At 33.4% G+C, this 23730-nt stretch overlaps 3 protein-coding genes across 3 annotated transcripts; 2 read left to right on the top strand and 1 right to left on the bottom strand.

The window, feature by feature from the left end:
- The first annotated feature begins 1342 nt into the window (after positions 1 to 1342).
- On the top strand, positions 1343 to 3470 carry LOC18026066 (pentatricopeptide repeat-containing protein At2g13600). The gene has a single exon (XM_006409619.2). It carries the CDS (start codon positions 1399 to 1401, stop codon positions 3460 to 3462), a length of 2064 nt encoding a protein of 687 aa, XP_006409682.1. The 5' UTR covers positions 1343 to 1398; the 3' UTR covers positions 3463 to 3470.
- Positions 3471 to 3540: 70 nt separating this feature from the next.
- On the bottom strand, positions 3541 to 5683 carry LOC18026065 (ABC transporter G family member 5). Its single transcript, XM_006409618.2, has one exon. It carries the CDS (start codon positions 5641 to 5643, stop codon positions 3694 to 3696), a length of 1950 nt encoding a protein of 649 aa, XP_006409681.1. The 5' UTR covers positions 5644 to 5683; the 3' UTR covers positions 3541 to 3693.
- A 5231-nt stretch (positions 5684 to 10914) lies between these two features.
- Positions 10915 to 13531, top strand: LOC18026064 (cation/H(+) antiporter 15). Its single transcript, XM_024160589.1, has 2 exons — positions 10915 to 11121; positions 11309 to 13531. The coding sequence occupies exons 1-2, from the start codon at positions 10915 to 10917 to the stop codon at positions 13529 to 13531; spliced, it is 2430 nt and encodes an 809-aa protein (XP_024016357.1).
- Positions 13532 to 23730: the final 10199 nt, after the last annotated feature.

The raw sequence follows: 23730 nt of genomic DNA, 5'->3' as shown, positions 1-23730 counted from the left end.
GACAGTAGGGGCAGCTTAATGGTGGTAAGAAAGGTATGGAGTTCCAGAGCCTGATCAGATATTGGTGAGGCAATCAGCCATCTCGAGTGATCACAAGCATCAGATACTTTTGCGTGTAAAGGGATTCTCAAGCTTCTCAGTCCATCATCACCCAGAACATTAATGAGGGATCCAAGAGGGGTCCAAGAATCTCTCCAAAAACTTGCTGAAAGACCATTTCCAATCGAGCATCTGATGAATTTTGCTGCTATAAAGGACGAAGACGCAAAAGCGTTTTTCAATTCCAAGAGTCATTTTGAGCTTCTTCAAGACCCCAAAGTTCAGAACTAGCATGGCAGTGGTGGAGCTTATGCCATGCGACCCACAAGAAATCACTATTCGAGAAGAGAAGCCAGATGAAACGCAAGCATAAGACCGAGTTCCACACTTCAAATCTCTTTAATTCCAAACCACCTTTTTATTTGGTAAGCAACCCGCAGACCAAGCAACTTTTGCAACCCCATTCTTTTCAACGTTTCTTGACCACAACAACCGTGAGCCAAATTATTTAGTGAATCATAAATATTTAGTGAACCAACCACAAATACCACAAAACGAGGTTTAGTTTTCGAATTATAGATATTTAGTGAATAATTTGTTGAAGAAAATTAATTATAGCACAGAGCCCATAAATTCTTTGAATTGGTGTTAGTTTATCAACATTTCAGAACTGTTGCTAGAAATGTTGGGTTTTGTTTGTGCAAACTTGATTTTCAGCCAAGAGATACTATCTATGCTAGAAGGTGCATAAAATCAAGATGGAAATAAAGAAGGAAAATAAATAGATCTAATGATTTTATTACTGAGTAAGACTTGTTTATGAAAACCACTGTCAAATTCATTTCTTGTATTTTATATTTCTTAGTATGTGGCGCATATATTTGTATGTAAATTCTTTATTTTACGAATGTTCTATATTCTGTTTCTGTAGTCACGATTTAATAACATAATCTGACAGAAATTGATTAGACGTTACAAAAGGAACATTGGTTTGTTAATGCTATCGTTGTGTCCGCATATTGGTTCGTTGTCTGCGCAGGTTAACCGGTTGTAGAACCTTGTCCATAATGGACTAACCTGCTCCATAGGGGATGGTTTATGCCAGTTAACCGACTCAAATTTCAATCGGTTTATGTCCATCTGGTTTCTTATGCCATTGATAATGCCAAATCGGATCTTCAGTTCGGTCCGGTTAGCTCCGGTTCGATTCGGTACGGTTGAGCATATGATATAAAAAATTCGCCTTTGTTCTGAGAATTCTCTGTATACTCGAATCCCGCACATAAAGATGTGTAGCCTTGATTTCTCGAGGAATCCAAATTCATCTTCATTTTGAGAATTTCATTCAACAATAATGGAATGGCAAGAAAATCATTTCTCAAAATCGCTGGTGATCTCTCTTTCACGGATTCTTCTTCACCATTCTCAAAGCTTCTGGATTCATGCATCAAGTCCAAGTTGTCACCGAATGATGTCCGTAGTGTCCATGCTTCTATCATCAAATCCCCTTTCTTCAACGAAGTCTATATACAGAATCGTCTCATCGATGCCTATGCAAAATGTGGGTCACTCGAGGATGGACGCAAAGTGTTCGACAAAATGCCCGACCGAAATGTTTACACTTGGAACTCTCTTGTGACGGCTTTGGCCAAGTTAGGCCTTTTAGATGAAGCTGATTCTCTGTTTATGTCAATGCCTGAACGGGATCAGTGTACATGGAACTCGATGGTTTCGGGATTTGCACAGCATGATAGGTGTGAAGAGGCTTTGAATTATTTTGCTCTGATGCATAAAGAAGGCTTTGTGCTCAATGAATATACTTTCGCTAGTGGTCTCAGCGCTTGTTCGAGTTTAAACGACATGAATAGAGGCATACAGATACATTCTTTGGTTGCGAAATCGCCTCGTTTGTCAGATGTTCATATAGGTTCTGCTCTTGTTGATATGTATTCCAAATGCGGAAATGTAAATGATGCTCAGCAGGTTTTTGATGAGATGGGTGATCGAAATGTTGTAACTTGGAATAGTTTGATTACATGCTACGAGCAAAATGGTCCTGCAGCGGAAGCTCTCAAGGTTTTCCATGTGATGTTAAGAGCTAGTGTTGAGCCAGATGAGATTACACTAGCAAGTGTGATTAGTGCATGTGCGAGCTTGTCGGATATTAAAGCTGGTCAAGAGGTTCACGGCCGTGTTGCTAAAAACGATAAGTTAAGGAACGACATAATTCTAAGCAATGCTTTTGTGGATATGTATGCAAAGTGCGGCATGATAAAAGAAGCCAGGTTCATATTTGATAGCATGCCTATCAGAAATGTAATCGCAGAAACCTCAATGATCAGTGGGTACGCGATGGCTGCAAGCACTAAGGCGGCTAGACTAATGTTCACCAAGATGACGGAGAGGAATATTGTTTCATGGAATGCACTTATCTCTGGCTATACGCAAAACGGGGAAAACGAAGAAGCACTTAGTCTCTTTTGTCTCTTAAAGAGGGAATCAGTATGCCCAACCCACTATACCTTTGCAAATATCCTCAAGGCATGTGCAGATCTCGCAGAGTTACATCTTGGGATGCAGGCTCACGTGCATGTGTTGAAGCATGGGTTTAAGTTTCAATCTGGTGAGGAAGCTGATATATTTGTTGGCAATTCATTGATAGATATGTATGTAAAATGTGGCTGTGTAGAAGAGGGTTATCTTGTATTTAGGAAGATGATGGAAAGAGATTGCGTCTCCTGGAACGCGATGATTATTGGATTTGCACAAAATGGTTATGGAAATGAGGCTCTTGAGTTGTTCAGAAAAATGCTTGATTCTGGAGAACAACCAGATCACATTACCATGATTGGTGTTCTTTCTGCGTGCGGACATGCTGGATTAGTAGACGAAGGGAAGCATTACTTTTCTTCCATGACCAGAGATTTTGGTGTGACTCTTCTCAGGGATCACTATACCTGCATGGTTGATTTGCTTGGTAGAGCTGGTCTTCTCGACGAAGCAAAGAGCATGATTGAGGAGATGCCAATGCAACCAGATTCTGTTATATGGGGTTCTTTGCTTGCTGCTTGTAAAGTTCATAAAAACATAACGTTAGGTATATACGCTGCAGAGAAACTTCTAGAAGTAGAGGCATCAAATTCAGGACCATATGTTCTTCTCTCTAACATGTATGCTGAGCGCGGACAATGGAGTGATGTGATGAATGTTCGGAAGTTGATGACGAAAGAGGGAGTCAAAAAGCAGCCAGGTTGTAGTTGGATAGAGATACAAGGACATGCTCATGTTTTCAAGGTTAAAGATAAAAGACATCCTCAAAAGAAACAGATTCACTCGCTTCTTGATATTCTAAGAGCAGAGATGAGTCAGGAGCAAGATCATGCCGAAACAGGATCACTCTCGTCTGAGAAAAGAGATTATTAATCTAGTCTTATTTGGGACTATTCCATGTAAGTCCCTTTGCTGGATATTCTCTTTTGTTTTTGGTTGAAAACTTAGAGATATAGAAACAGGTAGTTTATTAGAAGCAATGGAAAAATCATTTTGCATACACAACACTTTTCTTTCTTATCTTCGGTTGCTGTAAATAACAAGTATTTGAACAAACTTGTAACTCGAAGATTTGCAGGAAAAGACTTATTGTTTCCATATCTATCAAACAAGAGTGGTTTTGAAACTCCTTTGTGAACATCTGCATCTCAGAATCACGTAGGAAATAAACCTGTAGAGTAAGATAAAACATAGCATAATCACAACGTTTCTCCATCTGTTTTCCTCTCCATACCTTTCTTCTCTTAGTAGATCCTCCTCAGTCATCAAGCATTTTCCGAGTCCATACTCCAAACACTTGCTTGACTTGGAGAACTCGTTTATCAGAAATCCTTCAAATGGGTACTTGAACAAAGAGATGTAGTGCATGAAAATCCAGTAAGCAGGGATCTCATGCTTCGATATGAAGTAGCCAGAGAACAGAAAGAAGGAACCCATTACACCAGAAATCACCGAGTTTCCAACGATGAAATTTGGAACCAGTGCACTAAAGCACACAACAACTGAGTTGGCTGTGTAGAGGATCAACCAAATTAGGAGCAAAAAGTGCAGAAATGCCATGAAATTAGGGTTCAATCCCACCAGCCAGTACACTGGTATTGAGAATAGAACAGCTAGGATGAGCAGAAATGGCAAGTAAACAAGTCCATTAGCGACGGCATATGAGGACACTCTGTAGCTTCCACTTGAGGTCTCCTTCATCAGAATCTCTCTTTCTTGCAGAAATATTGGGAGTGCCTCTATTGTTGAAGTTAGCAGGAAGGTCAGTATGAATGCAAAGAGACCGACTCTTTCGCGTGCACCTTTCAAATCGTCTTTAAGATTATGGAAAATCAGACCTAGAACAATTCCTGAACCTAACATCTGAACCGTCCTGCACGCAAACAGCTCCTTGGTCCTGAAAATGTTCTTGGAGAACCTATGAGTGAGTATAATAGTTTCTCCTAGTCTCGAATTTGCGAAATCCCTGGTGAATTCCGTCCCTATGTTCATCGTTCCTACATCTGCAACCCTTGATTGTTGAAACAGCTGTTGTAGTGTGAATTTGCCACTTCTGCTCTCCCCTTGACTATCCTCTAATCTCTTCTCTTGTAATGTTGTTTGTGATGTTAGGACGTGAGCTACTGTTCTGCTTTGCTGTAGCCGTTGGTGTTTTGTGATGGCTTCGATTGACTCTATGGCGAATTCAACGATGTTTACGTGGAAAGGAGGCTGCAAACCATTTGACCTTAAGTACACGCCAAGCTGATCCATCGAGCCCTGCTTCAAGGTAGAGCCATTGGCTAACAAAAGAACAGAATTGAACAGTTTGACTATACGAAAACCCGGTTGGTGGATACTCAGAATTATGGTCCGTCCCCGTGTTTCAGCCATGAGCTTGAGCATGTCTACGATCTGCAGAGCCGAAGTACTATCAAGACCAGAGGTTGGCTCATCAAGAATCAGAACTTTAGGATCGTGAATAACTTCAACTCCTATGGAGACACGGCGTCTCTCTCCACCCGATATCCCTCTAACGCTATCATCGCCAACACGAGCCATAGCAACAGCTTCGAGCCCAAGCTCACGCACCAATGACTTAACCCGTGATCTCAGTTCGTCTGTAGGGAGCTTTAAACGCAGCTTGGCACTAAACAAAAGGGTTTCCTCCACAGTAAGCAAAGGAAACAGAGTGTCCTTCTGAGTGACATAACCAGAGATTTTCTTGAAATTGGCTCTATCAATTGGTCTCTGGTTGACAAGAACTGATCCGGTTTGAGGGATGACTCTAGCAGCTAGAATTTCAAGCAAAGAAGACTTCCCTGCACCACTAGGACCAACAATGGCAAGAATCTCCCATGGTTTGGCCTTGCAAGTCACTCCTTTTAGTACATGCTTGACTTTGTTGCAGGTTCCATGCTCAAGCTTCCATGGCTCTTCTTCTGTCTTAACCGGCTGGTCAGCTTCCGGCACCGGTTTCCGTGTAAAGATTCCGAAAGGATTAGCATTAATCTTCCGTACAAAGATGTTGTAATCAATATCTAAAGCTTCGATCTCACACCCTTCCTTCTCCATTGATGAAGCTTTGTTCTCTCTCTTTCTCTCTCTCTGTCTGTCTTCTCTAGTGCTTGAGAAAAAGGACGAGTGATAGTACAATACCAATTATTTGTCTTATGTAGTTTTTCTTCTAAATATATTATTAAGTATTATTATTATATATAAATTTTTGGTAAGTATTGTATTCGTCATATGGTTCAAAAGACTAAGGAGACAGCTTGGTTTTCTGTAGCTTCCATTGGATTTATGTGAAGTTTAAGTCTTGGTTCACGGGCCATTTGTTTTCTTATATCATATATAGAGAGAGAAGAGAGAGAAGAGAGAGAAGTTGGTTCACATGCAATTGTTCTTCTCTCTTTGCTGTAACTTTCCCAAGAAATGAAGAGTCACGTGTTCCTTTATGCAAAAAAAAAAAAAAAAAAATTCCTTTGCTTTTCATTTTTATGCCAACTATTAATTTGTGATGTTTTATGAAAACATTTTTCTAACTGTTGAAAGAGTGCAATGGGTATTTTTATCACTTGTTGAATCTAATGTGGCAAATTTGGTGTTGTATTTTTTCAACGCCTCAATTTTCTTTGAATAGAGAATATTGCCATATGTCAGGTTTGTATTGGTCAAAAAATATTATTAGATAATATATGGATTAAGACATGTGTTGTGATCATTAGCCATTAAGATTTTTGATATTTTTTATTCAAATTATTTCAAAGCAATTGTTTCATAGTATATTATAAATTTTTTATATTTTTAATACAAAAATTCATCATTTTTCATACTCTAAAAATTGTTTTATTTGATTCGAACATATTTAGAAATTTGTTTGTCATCTCAGAGACAAGTCTCTTACAAAATAAACAAATAATTATTAAATCATAAATTTTAAAATGAAATGTCCAAAACTAATTAATACCACTAATTTCAACATAACTTTTCTTTTTAATGTTTATCTCATATGTATTTATGTTCATAACTATTAAGTTACATTAAAATTAAAGCTTTCCACATTCCTAATAAAAATAAATAAAAAACATTTCTAACCTTTTGGTATTCGTTTAAAATCTTTTAATATTTTTTATACCAACTTGATAGTTTTTCTTCTGGCTTATCCTCATCATGAACATTTTTTTCGAAGCTTGTTCTATGAAAGAATGTAAAGATGTAGCGTTCTCTTCATTCAAAGATTTTGCGGTTTTTATGGGTAAACTATGATATTATCATAGCTGCGTTTCATTGTGAAACATGAAGTATGTGGTGGTTCTTGCAAAATCATGGTAATTGTGCATGTCATAAATATGAAAACATTAAAAATCAGAGGTAATTATATGTTTCCAAGCAATTCAACCCAAAAAGGGTTTTTATCTATGTTCTTTTTACTAATATTATGTTTATGATTTCTAGAATAGTAGAATAATTTCCTACTTACCCTACTTCCAATCCTAAAAAAAGTTATTTGTTTGATAAAGATTTTGTTTTTTAAAAACTAAGATCAAACAATCAAACAAATTACCATATTGTTATATTAACTACGTATATATATATCAACACAAACATATTTTTTAAAACATTATGTGAAACAAAACCCGTGCGTATGCATCCCACAAATATTTGAATCCCACAAATATCTAGAGAAATATCATAAAGCAAAGAAAGCAAAAAAGATTGAAACAAAATATACTAATAAATAAATATAAATAGACATGTATTAAATGTATATTTTAAATATGCTTTAATGTTAAAATTGTAGTTTTGCTGATGTGGAAAGCTTAGGTGGAGAAAAAATTCTCCCATTACATAATAGATTTCTCAAATAGTAGCTTGAATATTTAAAAGCATCTGGACTCTTTAAGCCAGCAAGACTTTGCAAGGATATTACCTTTGTTTCCATTCCTGGCTCAGATTAGCATAGTGAATCCAACCAGAACAATCTCTTTTTAGTAACAGTGATTTCTCAGGTCTAAAAAACTCTTCTTTATCGTTATTCCAAACAGATTAGTTAGTTTTCGACACATCTGCCTACAAGTATTTTAGGTCGTCTTCTACAGTAATCGTGGTTTGTGATGCGTGTAGTGGATGCAAACAGAGTAAAGAAAGGAAGAGACTGAAACAGGACAGCTTTGGCACCAAATTCATGCTTGCTTTGGGCTGCGGAGGTTCCTAGGAACAGTGTAGAACAAAACTAGAACAAGCCTTGAAAAAAGTAACCGGATAGATAGGAAGATACGGGATAGATCACAACTCGTAAAACCAAAGCACATGAGTTGATAAAAAAAAACCCCATTCGAGCTAACACCACAACTGGATAAAGTTGCCACCGCCAGATGATAAAGACGCTCTAAATCCACCACCAGTGGCTCTCCCAAAACCAAAGGATAAAGGAAAATGATCAAAAGATCACCAAGAGGTCACAAAGATATTCTAAATTCTGAATTCTCAAAAGTTTGATTTTATTCATGATAATAAGCCTCATTATATAGAGGATACAACTTAGAGACATGCATAAGAAGATACATTGAATTTAAACTACTTGGAAATCTCAAAAGATATTTATTCATGCATAAAAACTAGAAAATTTGACTAAAATAAATGCAGAATTGACTATCGACGACAATGACTCTTCATATGCTTCAGTTGGCCTCTCAAATTTATTCTCTTGTCTCTGGAACTCTCCTTGGACAATAGGCCACGAAAATAAGGCCTAAAGAACTTGAAGCCCACGTTTTTGGATGTTTTGATGAGCTAGAAAGAAGATAATAACAGCCAGTCCATTCTGCTTCACTTCTCCTTGTGTTGCTGCCTTGTCTTGGTCACTTGCTTCTGCATCAGTTTGCTATTCAAAATCATGAATAACAATTAAAGATAGAAGCAAGGAAGAACTGTTGTCACCATCCATTTTTAAAGCTACCAATTACTAGGCTTTTGTGTGATCTGCTTTGTTAAAATGGCTCAACTGAAACGAATCATTTATCTTTTCAGATCGATTGGAAAAAAACTACGAATTTATTTGTCAGATCTAAAATGAATATGAGAGAACTAAACAAAGCAAATAAATTTATTAAAGAAATGTATCAAAGAAATCGACCAGGCCGATATCAGAGCTACAAAAGCCTCTGTCATCAACCAGGATCCATATGAAAAAAATCCACTTTTTCTCTAGTTCAGAAACTGTTTTTGATAAACATATTTGGCCAGCTGATAATATCTTGTGTCCTTTTGATTTAATCCATGCTGAATGTATTGCCCTTAAAGCTTGGAAATTACAACAGGAGAAAATTGTCCAAAAATCCAGGAAACATGGTAATGCTTTTTTACGGTTACAAACTGTGCTGCCACACCACATATTTCTCTTTTATCATCTAATATATAGGGTTGATCAGACAGCCACTACTATTAGAGCATCTCCAACTCATTACTCCGTTTTTTACTATATAAATAGAGTAACTCCATAATGGAGTTGGTTTATCTCCAACCCTACTCCATTTTTTACTCTATAAAGAATATTCTAAGTATACTCTCTTTCCACTAAATTTATAAATTATTTGCAGATATACCCTTTTATATGTCAAATTTATGATTGAATCCAATAACTTTATTTTAGTGATTTATTTTCAATAAAATGAAAATTGTTATTTTAATTTAAGAAATTTTTATAAATAAATATATTACATTACACAACATAATAAAAACAATAAGAACTTAAGAAGATAATATAATTTAATTTAATTATCATCATTAGTATATTTTTCCCACAGATGATCAATTAATGCAGTTCGAAGTGAAAAATGAGCTTCTTTATCTTTGATTTCTCTAAATCGAGCAAGAAACTCTTTGAATCGAATATTATCATCCTCTGCCAATTGAACCTCTGGAGGTGAAGCTTCTATTCCAACTTCAATCGGAGCATCAAGATCACGTTCATCTTCGATTATTATGTATTTTGTATTTTTGTTATGTACTTGTTATGATCACAGGGACCCTTTTGTATTTTTATTATATATTTGTTATGATTGTTTTTAAAAAATTTCATTTTCTAAAATAATTAGTTTTATCATTTATAATAAAATTTATATATAAAAAATATCAAAGTTTTTGTTGAAGACTTATCTGATAACATATAATAGGTGAGAGATCAAATTATAAATAAAAAAGAGTCCACTTAAAAATGGAGGTGATGAATAGTGTCACTCCATATATAGAGGCGTACTGTTCATATCTCCATTTTGGAGATGGAAATGGAGTAGGGTTGGAGAGGATTTTACTCCAAAATGGAGTTTGGAGGTGGAAATGGAGTAGGGTTGGAGATGGTCTTATCGGTATAGTGTTTTCTATTGGGCATGGTAAAACGGTTAAAAAGCAAAACATTTCTAAAACAATGATTAATACTAGCAGTGGAAGTGCATATGCAAACACTAGGCCTTCCTTATCCAAACGAGTTCCTATCCATATAATATTGCCAAAAAAGTTAAGTTGTCTCATAGAACCGGTCCTGGATATAAACATATGAAGCATGTGATTTGGGACTGGTAAAAGTTAAATATTTTATAGGGGCCAAATATTGAAAATACGAGTTCGTCGAGAGGGTTTAGAACATGAAAATATGTTAACTGGTGTATAGTTTGAACATTTGAGGTAACTTTCTTTGTGTGTTTTTTTTTCTCCATTTATTGATTTTTTTTTTTGATTAAAAATTGTGTTTTTGTGATATCTTCTATTAATATCATTTAACATTAGTGTTTATTTTTAAACTTCTATTAAAGTTTTAAAGGCCAATTTTTTTTGCCTTTAACCAAACAAATCTCAGAACTAACTCTAGGTCTAGATACAATACTTGGAAGTCAAATTCTAGAGCACCTGTGCTCATGATCTTTCTTTACTAAAAAAATAATACTTATTATTAGTTAAAATCACACTTGAAAAATGACCGCAGCATTTTTATGGTCTCACAAGGTTTTTTTTTGTTTCAATTTTAGCATACATTTCAGTTATTAAAGAATAATATAACACATAATTAAATAATTAAAAACTAATAATGTGATATTTATTTAATTTCAAGAATTAATTAACGGTTAGCTAAACACCTAAAAAAATAGTGTGACTGATCTAATAAAAGAAAGAAGACCAAAAATAGAAATGAAATGATGTTGTTTGACTCGTTGAGCAGAGAGGATGATGGAATACCACCAACTTTGTATCCATTTCGTCTCCCACATATGGCTATGTATGTAATCCTGCAAATTCAACAGAACAAACCTTTCAATCAATTCAAGTTTTGATAGGAGTTGCTGCAATATGGCTGAGGAAAACAGTACGGACACTTCAATAATATGTTACGCGCCAAGCATGATCACCACCAATGGTGTTTGGCAAGGCGATAATCCTCTTGATTTCTCCCTCCCCCTCTTTGTTCTTCAGCTTACCTTGGTCGTTGTCATCACTCGATTTTTCGTCTTTATCCTCAAGCCCTTTCGCCAACCTCGTGTTATCTCAGAGATCCTTGTGAGTAAGCATAAATTCTGTTTTTTTTCCCCCCATGTTGGAATATTGTCATCTAAAATGGAAATGATTTAATACTAATATATAAAGGATATGCATCCTTCACTTATTTTCAATTGACTTTTGAGCAGAAAGCTCGTGATTTCTTCACAACGTTACCATAAAAGATTTCATTGATCTTAATTTACAGGGAGGAATTGTGTTGGGGCCATCGTTACTTGGGCGCTACACAAAATTCGCAAACACCATCTTTCCTCAGAGAAGTGTGATGGTACTTGAAACAATGGCTAATGTTGGTTTACTTTACTTCCTTTTCCTGGTGGGTGTAGAGATGGATATTATGGTGGTACGGAAAACAGGGAAGCGAGCTCTAACCATTGCTATTGGTGGTATGGTCTTACCATTCCTCATTGGCGCTGCCTTCTCTTTCTCTATGCACAGATCAGACGACCATTTGGGGCAAGGCACATACATACTCTTCCTTGGTGTAGCTCTCTCTGTAACAGCATTCCCGGTCCTTGCAAGGATTCTTGCTGAGCTCAAGCTCATCAATACCGAGATTGGTCGGATATCCATGTCTGCAGCACTAGTCAATGATATGTTTGCTTGGATTCTCCTGGCCTTAGCTATTGCATTGGCCGAGAGTGATAAAACTTCTTTTGCCTCCCTTTGGGTCATGATCTCTAGTGCAGCTTTCATTGCTATTTGCGTCTTTGTTGTGAGACCAGGAATCTCTTGGATTATACGGAAAACCCCTGAAGGAGAGAACTTTAGTGAGTTCTATATATGTCTCATCTTGACAGGAGTCATGATCTCGGGATTCATTACCGATGCAATTGGAACACATTCAGTGTTTGGTGCTTTTGTGTTTGGTCTTGTGATTCCTAATGGACCACTTGGTCTTACACTCATCGAGAAACTTGAAGATTTTGTCTCTGGACTTCTCCTACCTCTTTTCTTTGCCATAAGTGGTCTTAAAACTAATATAGCTTCCATCCAAGGGCCTGCCACTTGGTTAACTCTGATGCTCGTTATCTTCCTCGCGTGTGCTGGAAAAGTCATCGGTACTGTTATTGTTGCATTTTTCCATGGAATGCCAGTTCGTGAAGGGATAACTCTTGGCCTGCTATTAAACACCAAAGGTCTTGTTGAAATGATAGTCCTTAATGTTGGAAAAGACCAAAAAGTTTTAGATGATGAGACATTTGCTACCATGGTGCTTGTAGCCTTGGTTATGACTGGAGTGATAACTCCTATTGTAACTATCCTTTACAGACCAGTAAAACGTTCTGTTTCGTACAAGAGACGGACAATCCAACAGACGAAGCCAGACAGCGAGCTTCGAGTACTGGTCTGTGTCCACACACCGCGTAACGTCCCTACTATAATCAACCTTCTTGAAGCTTCCCATCCCACAAAGAGATCTCCTATATGTATTTACATTCTCCATCTTGTTGAGCTCACGGGTCGAGCATCCGCAATGCTGATTGTCCACAACACACGAAAATCAGGACGACCAGCGCTTAATAGAACTCAAGCTCAGTCAGATCACATCATTAATGCCTTTGAGAATTATGAACAACATGCAGCCTTTGTTGCTGTTCAACCCTTAACAGCTATTTCGCCTTATTCGACAATGCATGAAGATGTTTGTAGCTTAGCAGAGGACAAACGTGTCTCTTTTATAATCATACCATTTCACAAACAACAAACAGTTGATGGAGGAATGGAAGCCACCAATCCAGCATACCGCTTAGTTAACCAAAACCTACTCGAAAACTCGCCTTGCTCTGTTGGAATACTGGTAGATAGAGGACTCAATGGTGCAACAAGATTGACCTCAAACACCATCTCTCTCCAAGTTGCTGTTCTGTATTTCGGTGGTCCAGACGATAGAGAAGCCTTAGCATATGCTTGGAGAATGGCTGAACATCCGGGCATCACCCTAACTGTGTTGCGCTTTATTCCTGATGAAGATGTAACCAGTGACACTAACCTAAAGGTGGATCTGAAAAAGCAAAGACAGCTTGATGATGAATACATCAATGCCTTCCGGGTGGAAAATGCGGATCAAGAGTCAATTGTGTATATAGAAAAAATTGTAAGCAACGGGGAAGAGACAGTTGCAGCAGTGAGATCAATGGATAGTTCTCACGATCTGTTTATAGTTGGAAGAGGAGAAGGAATGTCATCTCCTCTCACTGCAGGTTTAACTGATTGGAGTGAGTGTCCTGAGCTTGGTGCCATTGGAGATTTGCTTGCATCATCAGACTTTGCAGCCACTGTCTCGGTCCTTGTGGTTCAGCAGTATCTTGGATCATGGGCACAAGAAGATGAAATGGATTTGCCTGAGAGTCCGGTTAACTCACATGAACAACCAAAGGCCACATATGCTTTAGAAAATCCACGTTAGCCAACATTGAGATTTTGTGTACTCTTATTCATTTTCTACCTTTTTTGTTTTTTATTTTTATTTATATATACTTGTTATCTTACAAATGTATTTTAGCAATCTATAAGTTAGCTGACACTCTCAATTCGGGTGTTCACCTAAAGTGGTTAATTTTAAAGGAATTTGTTTTAGATATTTCCACGTAACGGTATGTCCAATCGACACTTACAACTGTAACATTTTTGTTAGAGTTTAGATGAGTTTTTTATGATTTCCTATAAAATGTTCTATACAACTAGATAAGGACTTGCGTATATACTCGTGTAAAATTTTATAATTCATAATCCAGAAAAAGGGATATTTGACAAGATACACTAACTAAGATTTTACATTAGAAAAGTACACTGCTTTTATTTTTATTGCGTAGGTTTCTCATTTCTGTTTAAACTATAGGTTCTCTATATGTAAAAAGACTGTTTGAACTATTTAAATTGAAAATTGTATATTTGAATAAAAAAAAATTCAAAAACACTAAATTGTTCATATTATTTCATGTGAGATAAAAATATATTAATTACTTATTATTTAATTTAGATACATTTTAAAATATTTGAAGATTATCTACAACAAAATAAATTTATTATTTTTACATAACCAGAGTCAACCATGATTTTGAATAGTTCTTAATTTTTAATCTAGTTTTTAATCAAAGATTTTCTACCAAGTTTAATCTTGGAGACTAAATCAGCATTTGTGTAAGGGCGATTAATCTCAGATAATATTTTGATCGCACAAGAAATGTTCCATGGACTACAGATCAATAAGTCATTTAAAAAAATTCATGGCGATAACAACATACATGAGTAAAGCGTACGTGGAATAGCTGGTTATTGAACATCTCTTGCGAAGTTTGATTTCGTGGAGAAACGGATCACATGGATGATGTGGTGCATCAGATCAGTACAATACAAGGAATGATCAACCAATAGGATAAATAACTTTACAATGAGGATTTTATCAGGGTGATCCCTTCTCACCTTATTTATTTATTGTATAGAGGTACTAGTTGCATGTATACGTAAGGCAAAAAGGGAGAAATTTCTTACTAAGTTTAAAGATCGCAAGAGCAGGTCCATCAAGCTCTCATTTTTTGGCTGATGATAATCTTTTCTTTTGTAAGGCAAACAAAGACGAATGTCAAACCATTTTACAAAAAGTTAAACAGTATGAATAATCAGTATCAAGGCAGAAAATTAATTTTTCAAAATCTTCTCTCTAGTTTAAACATACGGTGAATGAAGAAGTACAAATTGAGGAAAAACAAATGTTAGGCATCTCAAACATTGAGGAGAAAAGAGTAAAATTTTTAACTTTATTTTCGAACAACATCAGGATCGAATTAATAAATAGTCATTGAGGCTACTATCCAATTGATGGAAAGAGGTTTCAGTTAAAACAGTGCCCACGACAATGCCAACTTATATTATGTCGTATTTTCGGTTACCCAAATTAATAACTGGAAAACTAACAAGTGCAGCCGCACAGTTTTGGTGAAGTTGAAATGGTCAACAAAAAGGTATGCATAGGATGTCATGGAAAGAATTATGTCACAGTAAAACAGATGGAAGATTGGCTTTAGAAATATAAATGATTTAATACTGCATTACTGGTGAAACATCTATGGCGGTTAATTAAAAAAAAAACTAGAATCTTTGTTTACATGGGTTTTAAGGGTGGCTACTATCAAAATACAGACCTTTTAGATCCAATCAAATCATATTTCTCCATGAAATAGATGGAGTAACATGATATCGGTTAGACCTCTGGTTAAAAAAGGGCTAATTAAAAGAGTTGATTTATTTTGTTAATTATATCTCGATATAGAACGATTCATAGATACCAAAAGTTCATCAGGGGTCAGCAACATGTAAAGGGTGCAACTACTATCCGGATCTCGTGGTTAACCCCCAGATTGGTCCAGCAACAAAGACATGGAACTTGGCACTACTAAATGCAATCATTGATCCAGCAGAGTGTCAAATTCATTTTCAGTATGCCTATTAGCTTTACTTATAGATTAGATACTATTTAATGGTATTTTAAAAAATCGAGATGATGATACACAATTAAGTCGAGAGATCACATCAGATAAGAAATCTCAAATATAGGTCATAACCAGATTTATGGACCAGATGTGAAGCAATTATAGGCATATGCTTGGAAGCTCAAATGTTCAATGAAAGTCAGACATTTTATTTGGCTAGCCATTTTAGAGTATCTTTCATTTTTATAAAATTTGAGGCTAAAGGAATAAATTGTGATGCATATTGTGCTTGGTGTGGAGCGAAAGTGGAAGACATTAATCATGTTATGATTGAATGTTTTCTAGCTCTACAAATGTGGACACTTTCTCAGGTTCCAACGTATCGTAGTATTTTTTCTATGTCATTCAGTATTCTCTAATCTTGGTCATCTTTTTTGGCAACGCCCAGAAGAGAATCAAAATGCAAATTTTTCTTATTTGATATATTTGAAACGCAAAAAAATGATAAGTTTTTCTCAATTTCCGATAGAGGAAACTGAGGCAATGACTTAGGAATCAGCACAAAACAGTGAAGAAATTAAGGTAACCCAAAGTTATGCTCCTTCATAAATTATTTCGTGTTATGAAGGGATTTATTGTTATACTAGGGGTTGATCTGCGCTTGCGTTTTGTATTGTATTTGTTGATATATTTAAGAGAAAACTCTACAATATCAATTTTTCATTATATTTTATATTTTAATTTTTATATATATATATAGTATTTAATAATTTTATATACAACATTTAGTAAATAATCAAAAGATATATCAATTAAAACTTCAAATCAAATTTAGTTTGTAGATATCTTTATATTTATATGGGTTTATGATTTTCGAATATATACAATTCTTGATTGTTGCATTCAGGAAAAAAAATATATGTAATAGGCAATTAATTATTGAAAATAACTCGATTCGCTAACATATTTCTAAAATATATTCATAATCTCTAGTTTTCTCTACACCCATTTTCCTCTCCATTTCCCTCTCTCTCTCCTTCTCCTTCTCCATCTCCATCTCCTTCTCCCTCTCCCTCTCACTCTTCTTTTCCCTCTCATGTTCTCTCTCTCATCAGTGCAACATGTTGAACCACACACAACATATTGGACCAGTTGAAATTTCTATTTTTATCAGGTTTTTCTTTTTTATTGTCACTCTCAATGTCACCTCTCTAACCTGAGCTCTGTATAATTTTTTAAGGGGAACTTCACCCATTTTATATTTCAAAGATTAGGTTGAACATGTTAACATTTTGTGATACCACAATTTATTTCACAAAATATGCATTCTCACATCTCTATATTATTATTTAAATAATCATTTTAAAAATAATTTTTATTTTGTAAATTATTACATGATATGCTATTACAAATAACAAAAATAATTAAAATAGAAAAGGATAGAATTGTCACTCGAGCTTTTTGAAATTCGTGTGAATATTCCTTACCCGTTAATATGCATTTAAATTTTCTTTAAATTTATGTCTTTTGTTATATTCAAGTGTTTTATAACAGTTTTAAAATAAATTTAGATATTTTTAGATATTAAAAAAATTAGATTCGAGAATTTTTTTTTGGGATTTAGCAAAACTGGATCCAAATTTGGCTATCTTAAAATTTATGGTTTACTATACATATCTATCTAATCATATAAATAAAGTAAATTATTTTAAATAATAATAAATAAATGCATTAATATATAAACTATTATTTATAAAGAGTGTCTATTCATATTCTTGTTAAATTAATGGATGATAGTTACAATGAGAATTAAAGTATAATAACACAAAATATAATAAATTATAAATTAATAAATGAATTGATGATGTGTCAAAATTTTAGAGTTTAAGAAAATGATGTGGCATCATGAAAAGAGAGAACATTTTACTTTTTATATATAAACTAGGTGAGTACCCACGCAACGCGCGAATCTTTTTAAAATAATTGTTAAATTAAATAGTCTGCATATTTGTTTCATATTTACATATTGTTACATATTTGTTTCTACTTTTGTATTTAATTTTTCTTGTTAAAGTAGGCCATCCTATATTTAAACTAAGGCTATCAGGGATTATTTTGGGGTTTTGAAATTTTCTTACTTATTTATTAGTGAACTAGTATTATCACCCATGCTACGCATGGATTAATTTTTTTTATTTAAATTACTTTTTACAAATAAAACATTACACTAGTGATAGAACACTCATTCCATCAAAGAAAACCGAAAAAAAATGAGAGAGAAGCAGTTGAACGATTACCTGTAATCAGACAACAAATCTCTGGTACAATAACAATAAATGGTTGACATTTTCAACCTGAATCACACAGAAAAAAAATCAGAATATTAATATGAGGAGGAAAAAAATGAAATGAATCTGAATAGAAAGTAAGCATAAATCTGTCTCAAATTAGTTCTTGTACTATAACAAATATTTAAAATAAAAAAATCAAAATCAAAGATCAGAATCAAAAGAAAAAAAAAGATGAATATAAATGTATCAATGAAGAAGAAGAGAGAGACCTGAAATTGAAAACTTGATATAATAGAAGAAGTTGAATCGAAGAAAAGATATCGTGAAGTAGTGGGAGAAAATTTAGGGATTTTTAGGATTATAGATTTTTAATTTTTATTTAAAAAAATTTATATCTATTTTTTGTTATTTTTTAAGTGATTTTTTTTTGCTGCTTGCCACATGTCAACTTATAATTGCACAAATGACTTGTGCTTTAGTAATATAAGGATGTGTTTAAATTTGAAATAATTGATGAAAGTGTTATCTTATTGAATTTAATTTGGGAACTTCATCACTAATTGAAATGTATTAATATTTTAAATATATACAAAGAAATTATACATATAACTGTACAGAATTATAGGTAAACTGAACACTGAAATAATAATTGTAATAACTATTATTCATATTTTATGCTGCATTGGTAGGTAAAATTGCTTTTCCACTCAGCCCTGCACCTAAATAAGTGTAAATAAACTGTGTTAATATTAAAACTGTTTGTGTTTAATTTCATCTTTAATAGTTACCTGGTGATCCATATCTTTCTTATTGCATCTTTTGGCGTGTTGTTTCTACATATAATTAGTTGTTAGAAAATATCATGTTTTTGTTATTTTATATTTATTAACTAGGTGTTTAGCCCGTGACGGCCAAAAAGTTTCGTTAAAACCTAAAATAAAATTTTATGTCAGAAATCCAAAATAATTAGATCAAGAATTTGATACATACAAAATTAAAATAAAGCTGACCTATGAAAGTAATCATTGTCTAACATTAAAAACTTTAAAATCAATACTAATAAGTGTATGAAATCAATAAACACAAATTAAAATAAGATTAATATAAATTATTCATCTTTTTCTCTTTTATCTTTTAATTTTTTTTTTCTCTATCATTTTCTTCTTTCTTTATTTTTTTGTTTTTTTGTTTTTTTTTCTTCTTTATTTTCTATGTCTTTTTTTTTTTACTTTTTATTCTGCTGGTTTTTCTTTTTCACGTCTTCTTCTTCTTCTCCACATCTTTTTATTTTCCCTCTCATACATCTTTTGATTTTCTTCTCTTCCAGGTTTTATTCTCTTTCTTCTTCTTCTTCAATGTTTTATTATTCTATTTCTTTTTTTTTCTTTTCCTTTTTCATTGTCATCGTCTTCTTCGTTATCACCGACTTCCTATTCTTCTGGTGTTTTTCGGCTTTTACCTCATCTTCATATTATTCTACTTTCTCCAATTCCTCATCTTTTAAGGTTTTCATCCAATTTTTTCTCTTCCCTATCTTCTTCTTCTACTTTGTCTTCTATTTTATTTTTTTTCTCCTTCAACAGATTCTTATTCCTCTTCTTCCAATTATTATTCATCTCTCCAAATTCTTCATCATATTTTAAAGATCTTTGTCTTATCTGTCTTTTTACTCCTCTCATGGTTTATATTTTCCTTTTTTTTAGTTTTTTCCTTATATTTTTTAGTTCTTTTTTATCGTTATTTGTTTTCAAATTGTTCTTCTTTATTGTCTTCATTTTTTTTACTTTTTATTCATCTGATTTGTCTTCGTTTTTTCATCATATTTACCTTTTTCAACTTTGTCTTCTTCATCTTCTAGTTTTCTTCCATTTTATTATTTTTTTCTTTCACTTCCTCTACTATCTACTGGTTTTCTTTTATGACTTCTTCTTTTGATTATCTTTTTTCTTCTCCAATTGGACATTTCATTTTTTTTGTTCATCGTCATCGACCTATCCGACTATTTTTTTATCTTACTTGTTCACTGTATTATTTTTTGTTCATATTATCGTTGTTTTCTTATTTTTCTCCTTTTTCTTTATTTTTTAGCTTTTCTATTCTTTTTTTTTCCTTCTTATCTTTCATTGTTTTTGACTATTTCTTCTTATGTATTTTATTCATCTTCTTTGATTTCTTGATTTTTTTTTCATTCGGTTTTTTCTGTTGATTTTTTTTGTTATATTTGTCTGCCCCTTCTTCTTTGTTTTATTTTATTGTCTTTGTATTCTCTAAATTTTTATTCTTCAGCATTTTCTACTATTCTTTTTTTGGTTTTATTAGCCGTTTTTATCTTCTGCTTTTTACTTCTTCTTGATCATTTTTGTCCTATCCAAACATTTTTTCTTTCTAATTTTTGTTTGTCTTTTTCGCATCTTTACTTTCTTCTTTTTTATTTTCTTTTTCATCATCGGATTTTCATCTTCTTTATACTTTATTTTCTTCATCTACCATTTTTGTTCTTCTTTTTCTTTCAGTTTTCTTCTTCAACTTTTAGTTCTTTCATCTCCTTATCATTTTTCTTCTTCACTATTTTGTGTTATCCATCTTGATCTTATCGTTCATGGTCTAGGACTTTTTGTTCATTTTTTCCTCATTTTTTTACGTTTTCATCAACTCTATGTTCTTCTATATGTTTCAATTTATTTTTTTTCTCTTCTTTTTCTACATCGTTTTTCCCTTTTTTTCTTTTTCTGTTTTCTTTTTCGATTTTTTCCTCTGCGTCCTGCTAGTGTATTTGGCCTCTCTTACATTATTCCAAAAATAAACAGAATTCAGAAAGCCATACTTAAAAAAAAAATAAAAATAAATAAAAGACTTAAAACCTGTTCATTAGACAATGAAGATGATTTATGATATATTGACATGGTTTTAATCACGTTAAGTAAGGAAGAATAACTGAGAACACAAAACAACAACATATAATCGAGGAACACTACTACTAGTACTGAAAAACGGAAAAAACAATAGAAAAAATCAAAAAATTGATTTAAAAAAAATAAAGATAGTAAACAATACAACGAAAACCCAACCAATGTAGAAACCAAACCACAATTGAGCTTAATATACATTTAAAAAAGTAATATATTTATATTTAGCTCTCAACTTAACCTAGGATTTCCCACATCACATGTATATTTTTTTCTAGATAATCTTGCTCAACAGATAATCCGATTGAAATTATCTTAATATTATCAAAATAACTAAAAGTGGCAGCAAAATTGTTATACAAACTATGAAAATTAATTAATTAATTAAAGATATTTAAAAAAGATTTTATTAATGAACAAAGGGGAATTAGTTACCTAGATTGAATGAGAGACCTTATAGCGAAAAATTAACTTCGCATATATTATATATGATATGATTTTAAATGTTTTTTTGATTAAATTCCAATTTTTAAATTTTCGTTATTTTCTATTTTAAATATTTTTTGATTAAATTTTGATTTTTATTATTTTTTATTAAATTTAAACGTTTTTTTTATTAAATTTCGATTTTTAACAAATTTTTTATTAATTTACGATTTTTAATATTTTATTTAATTTACGATTTTTCATAATTTTTTAATTAATTACGATTTTTAATATGTATTAAATTTAATTTTAAAAAATATAAGGAGGGGTAAAAGGTAATTAGCCACCCTAAGATTGAATGAGAAAGCTTTAACTCAAAATTTTACTTTGCTTATAATATATATGATGATTGTACTTATGCACCTTTTGCTTATGTCTGAATATTATTGAATATTATTGTCTTAAAGAAATGGCAAGCAATATAGAGGCGGAGAATAAGACATGACCATATTTACTCAAGCATGATTTCTGCACAAGGATTATAGTAGCTGCTGGCTACTGCTTATTAATCCGGTTTCATATCAATTCATCCTGTGTCATATCCACCAAGGCTGAATTCATAAGGCTCGTTTATAGTAACCCAATGAATCATTCTATCACCATATTCATTCAACGCAAACTTTGCAAATTCACGGAATTTACCCCTATGTATACGAGTTTCGGAAGATATTAAAATTTAACCGCGAGAGAAGATAGGAAACAGTAAATAAGTTTACAATTTTTGACGCATATGAATTACAAGATACGCTTTCTGAAGAAACCCCCTGAGGTACATCCCATTGAAACAAAGTGACCGAAGGCGTTACGCCTGCAAAATCCAGTCAGGAATCGGATTTTTAGCCAGTAGGTCGGAGGGAGAGGCAGATCTAATATGAAAGTTGACAGAATGAAGAATGATCATTTGCAATGAGCTCGTTGATATGATCATTGTAGAATTTAACTCCAGTTTCACTCACTCCGTTGTCCTTTTTCCCATCTGATTGTTTTGGTGGAAAAAAACAAAAAGTTCCATGAGGGAGTGACTCGTTACATCACAATATCATTCGCAAAAGAACCATTAACCAAAGAAATTGATTTTGTCTTACGGGGAAATATTCTTGACCAAGAAATCGAGAACCTAAAGGCATCCATGTTCAGCTTTTTCAATAGTTGAACATCTTCCTGCAAAGTTTTTAATTTCATCATTTGTTGTTCACACTTATTTGTAAGGGAATAAATAATCTGCTCGCTCAACATAGCACATCGAATATATACCTTGTAATGATGATAGAAATCAACTCCAAGCCTCCCATCAAGGTTATTGTTCTTTTCTGCAGATTTAAATCAAAAATGCTCTCATGGCTAAAATCCATACCAAAACAGTGACTTGTACATATAGTCTAATAACAATTTTTTTTCATACTTGACTGATCGCTTAGAAGAGGAGGAAAAACCTGAATGTTTATGGGTGAATGTGTCCTAAATGCTCACACATCGGCCTCCTTCTTTTGGTGTACCTTCATGTTGTACCAAACAAAAGCAAGAAAAATCTTTTAAAACAAAAAAGTGTTCAGAATTCAGAATCCTTTAAATTAGGAACTTGAAAACGAAGCATTAGTCTATAGAGTTTCATTATTACGCGCACTATTACGTGTAGGTGCACTCTTATCAGCTAAATGATTAGATCTGCTGGTAAAAATTATTTAAAATTTTGAGAAAGCCTAATAATCGTCAAAAAGGAATGGGGGATTTTTAGGTTTACGTTCCCAGAAAACAATCTTCAATTACCCAAAGTATATTTCAGCCGAAATTACATATGACGTGTATGTAGAGCGGTGTTATCAGTCACTGCTTCAGTATTTGAAGGGAGATACGAAATTAAATTTAAAAAGGAGGGGAATAGTCACCAGGCGAGAGTTTGAGGCGATGTTTGCGAGCTCCGTTTTCGGTATTTAGATGTGGGGTTTTTTTTTATGGGAGAACAGTCTACAGATGAAAGTTTAAGGGTTTTTGGTATGATTTTTTGGAGAGAGATTTGGCAGAAACAATAGCAGGACTCGTAGACATAGGGGTGGAATTTGTAGGGTGCGAAAAGCGGGTTGATAAATGAGGTGAGAGTAATCATTAATAAATTAAAGGAGGAGTGGGTGGTTAATTGACATTAACAGAACATAATGGAAGATTGACCCTAAGAAGAAGATGAAGTAATGAATGAGGAGAATAAATGAGTAAAAAAATAGGAATGAAAATAAATTAAAAGGTGGACAGGTGTCCTCCATTCCACTGCTGACGTGGCAGCAGGATGGAGAGAATTGGCATAAAATCATATGTATGATTTATGGCTTATGGAAGAAGAATTAATGACACTCCTTTTTATTAATAAGTATAGTCAAAATAATTATAATCATCTTAAAAAGGTATTATCTATAAAGAAAAATATTAAAACAACAAAATTAGATCATTCTTATGATGTAAACTTACAGATCGAGAAACCTCAGATCATGTATATTAATG

Source organism: Eutrema salsugineum, unplaced genomic scaffold (assembly GCF_000478725.1).
Source record: "Eutrema salsugineum unplaced genomic scaffold, Eutsalg1_0 scaffold_11, whole genome shotgun sequence".
Classification (NCBI taxonomy): domain Eukaryota; kingdom Viridiplantae; phylum Streptophyta; class Magnoliopsida; order Brassicales; family Brassicaceae; genus Eutrema; species Eutrema salsugineum.
Note: the sequence above shows the minus strand (reverse complement) of the source record. Positions and strands in the feature narration are given on the sequence as shown.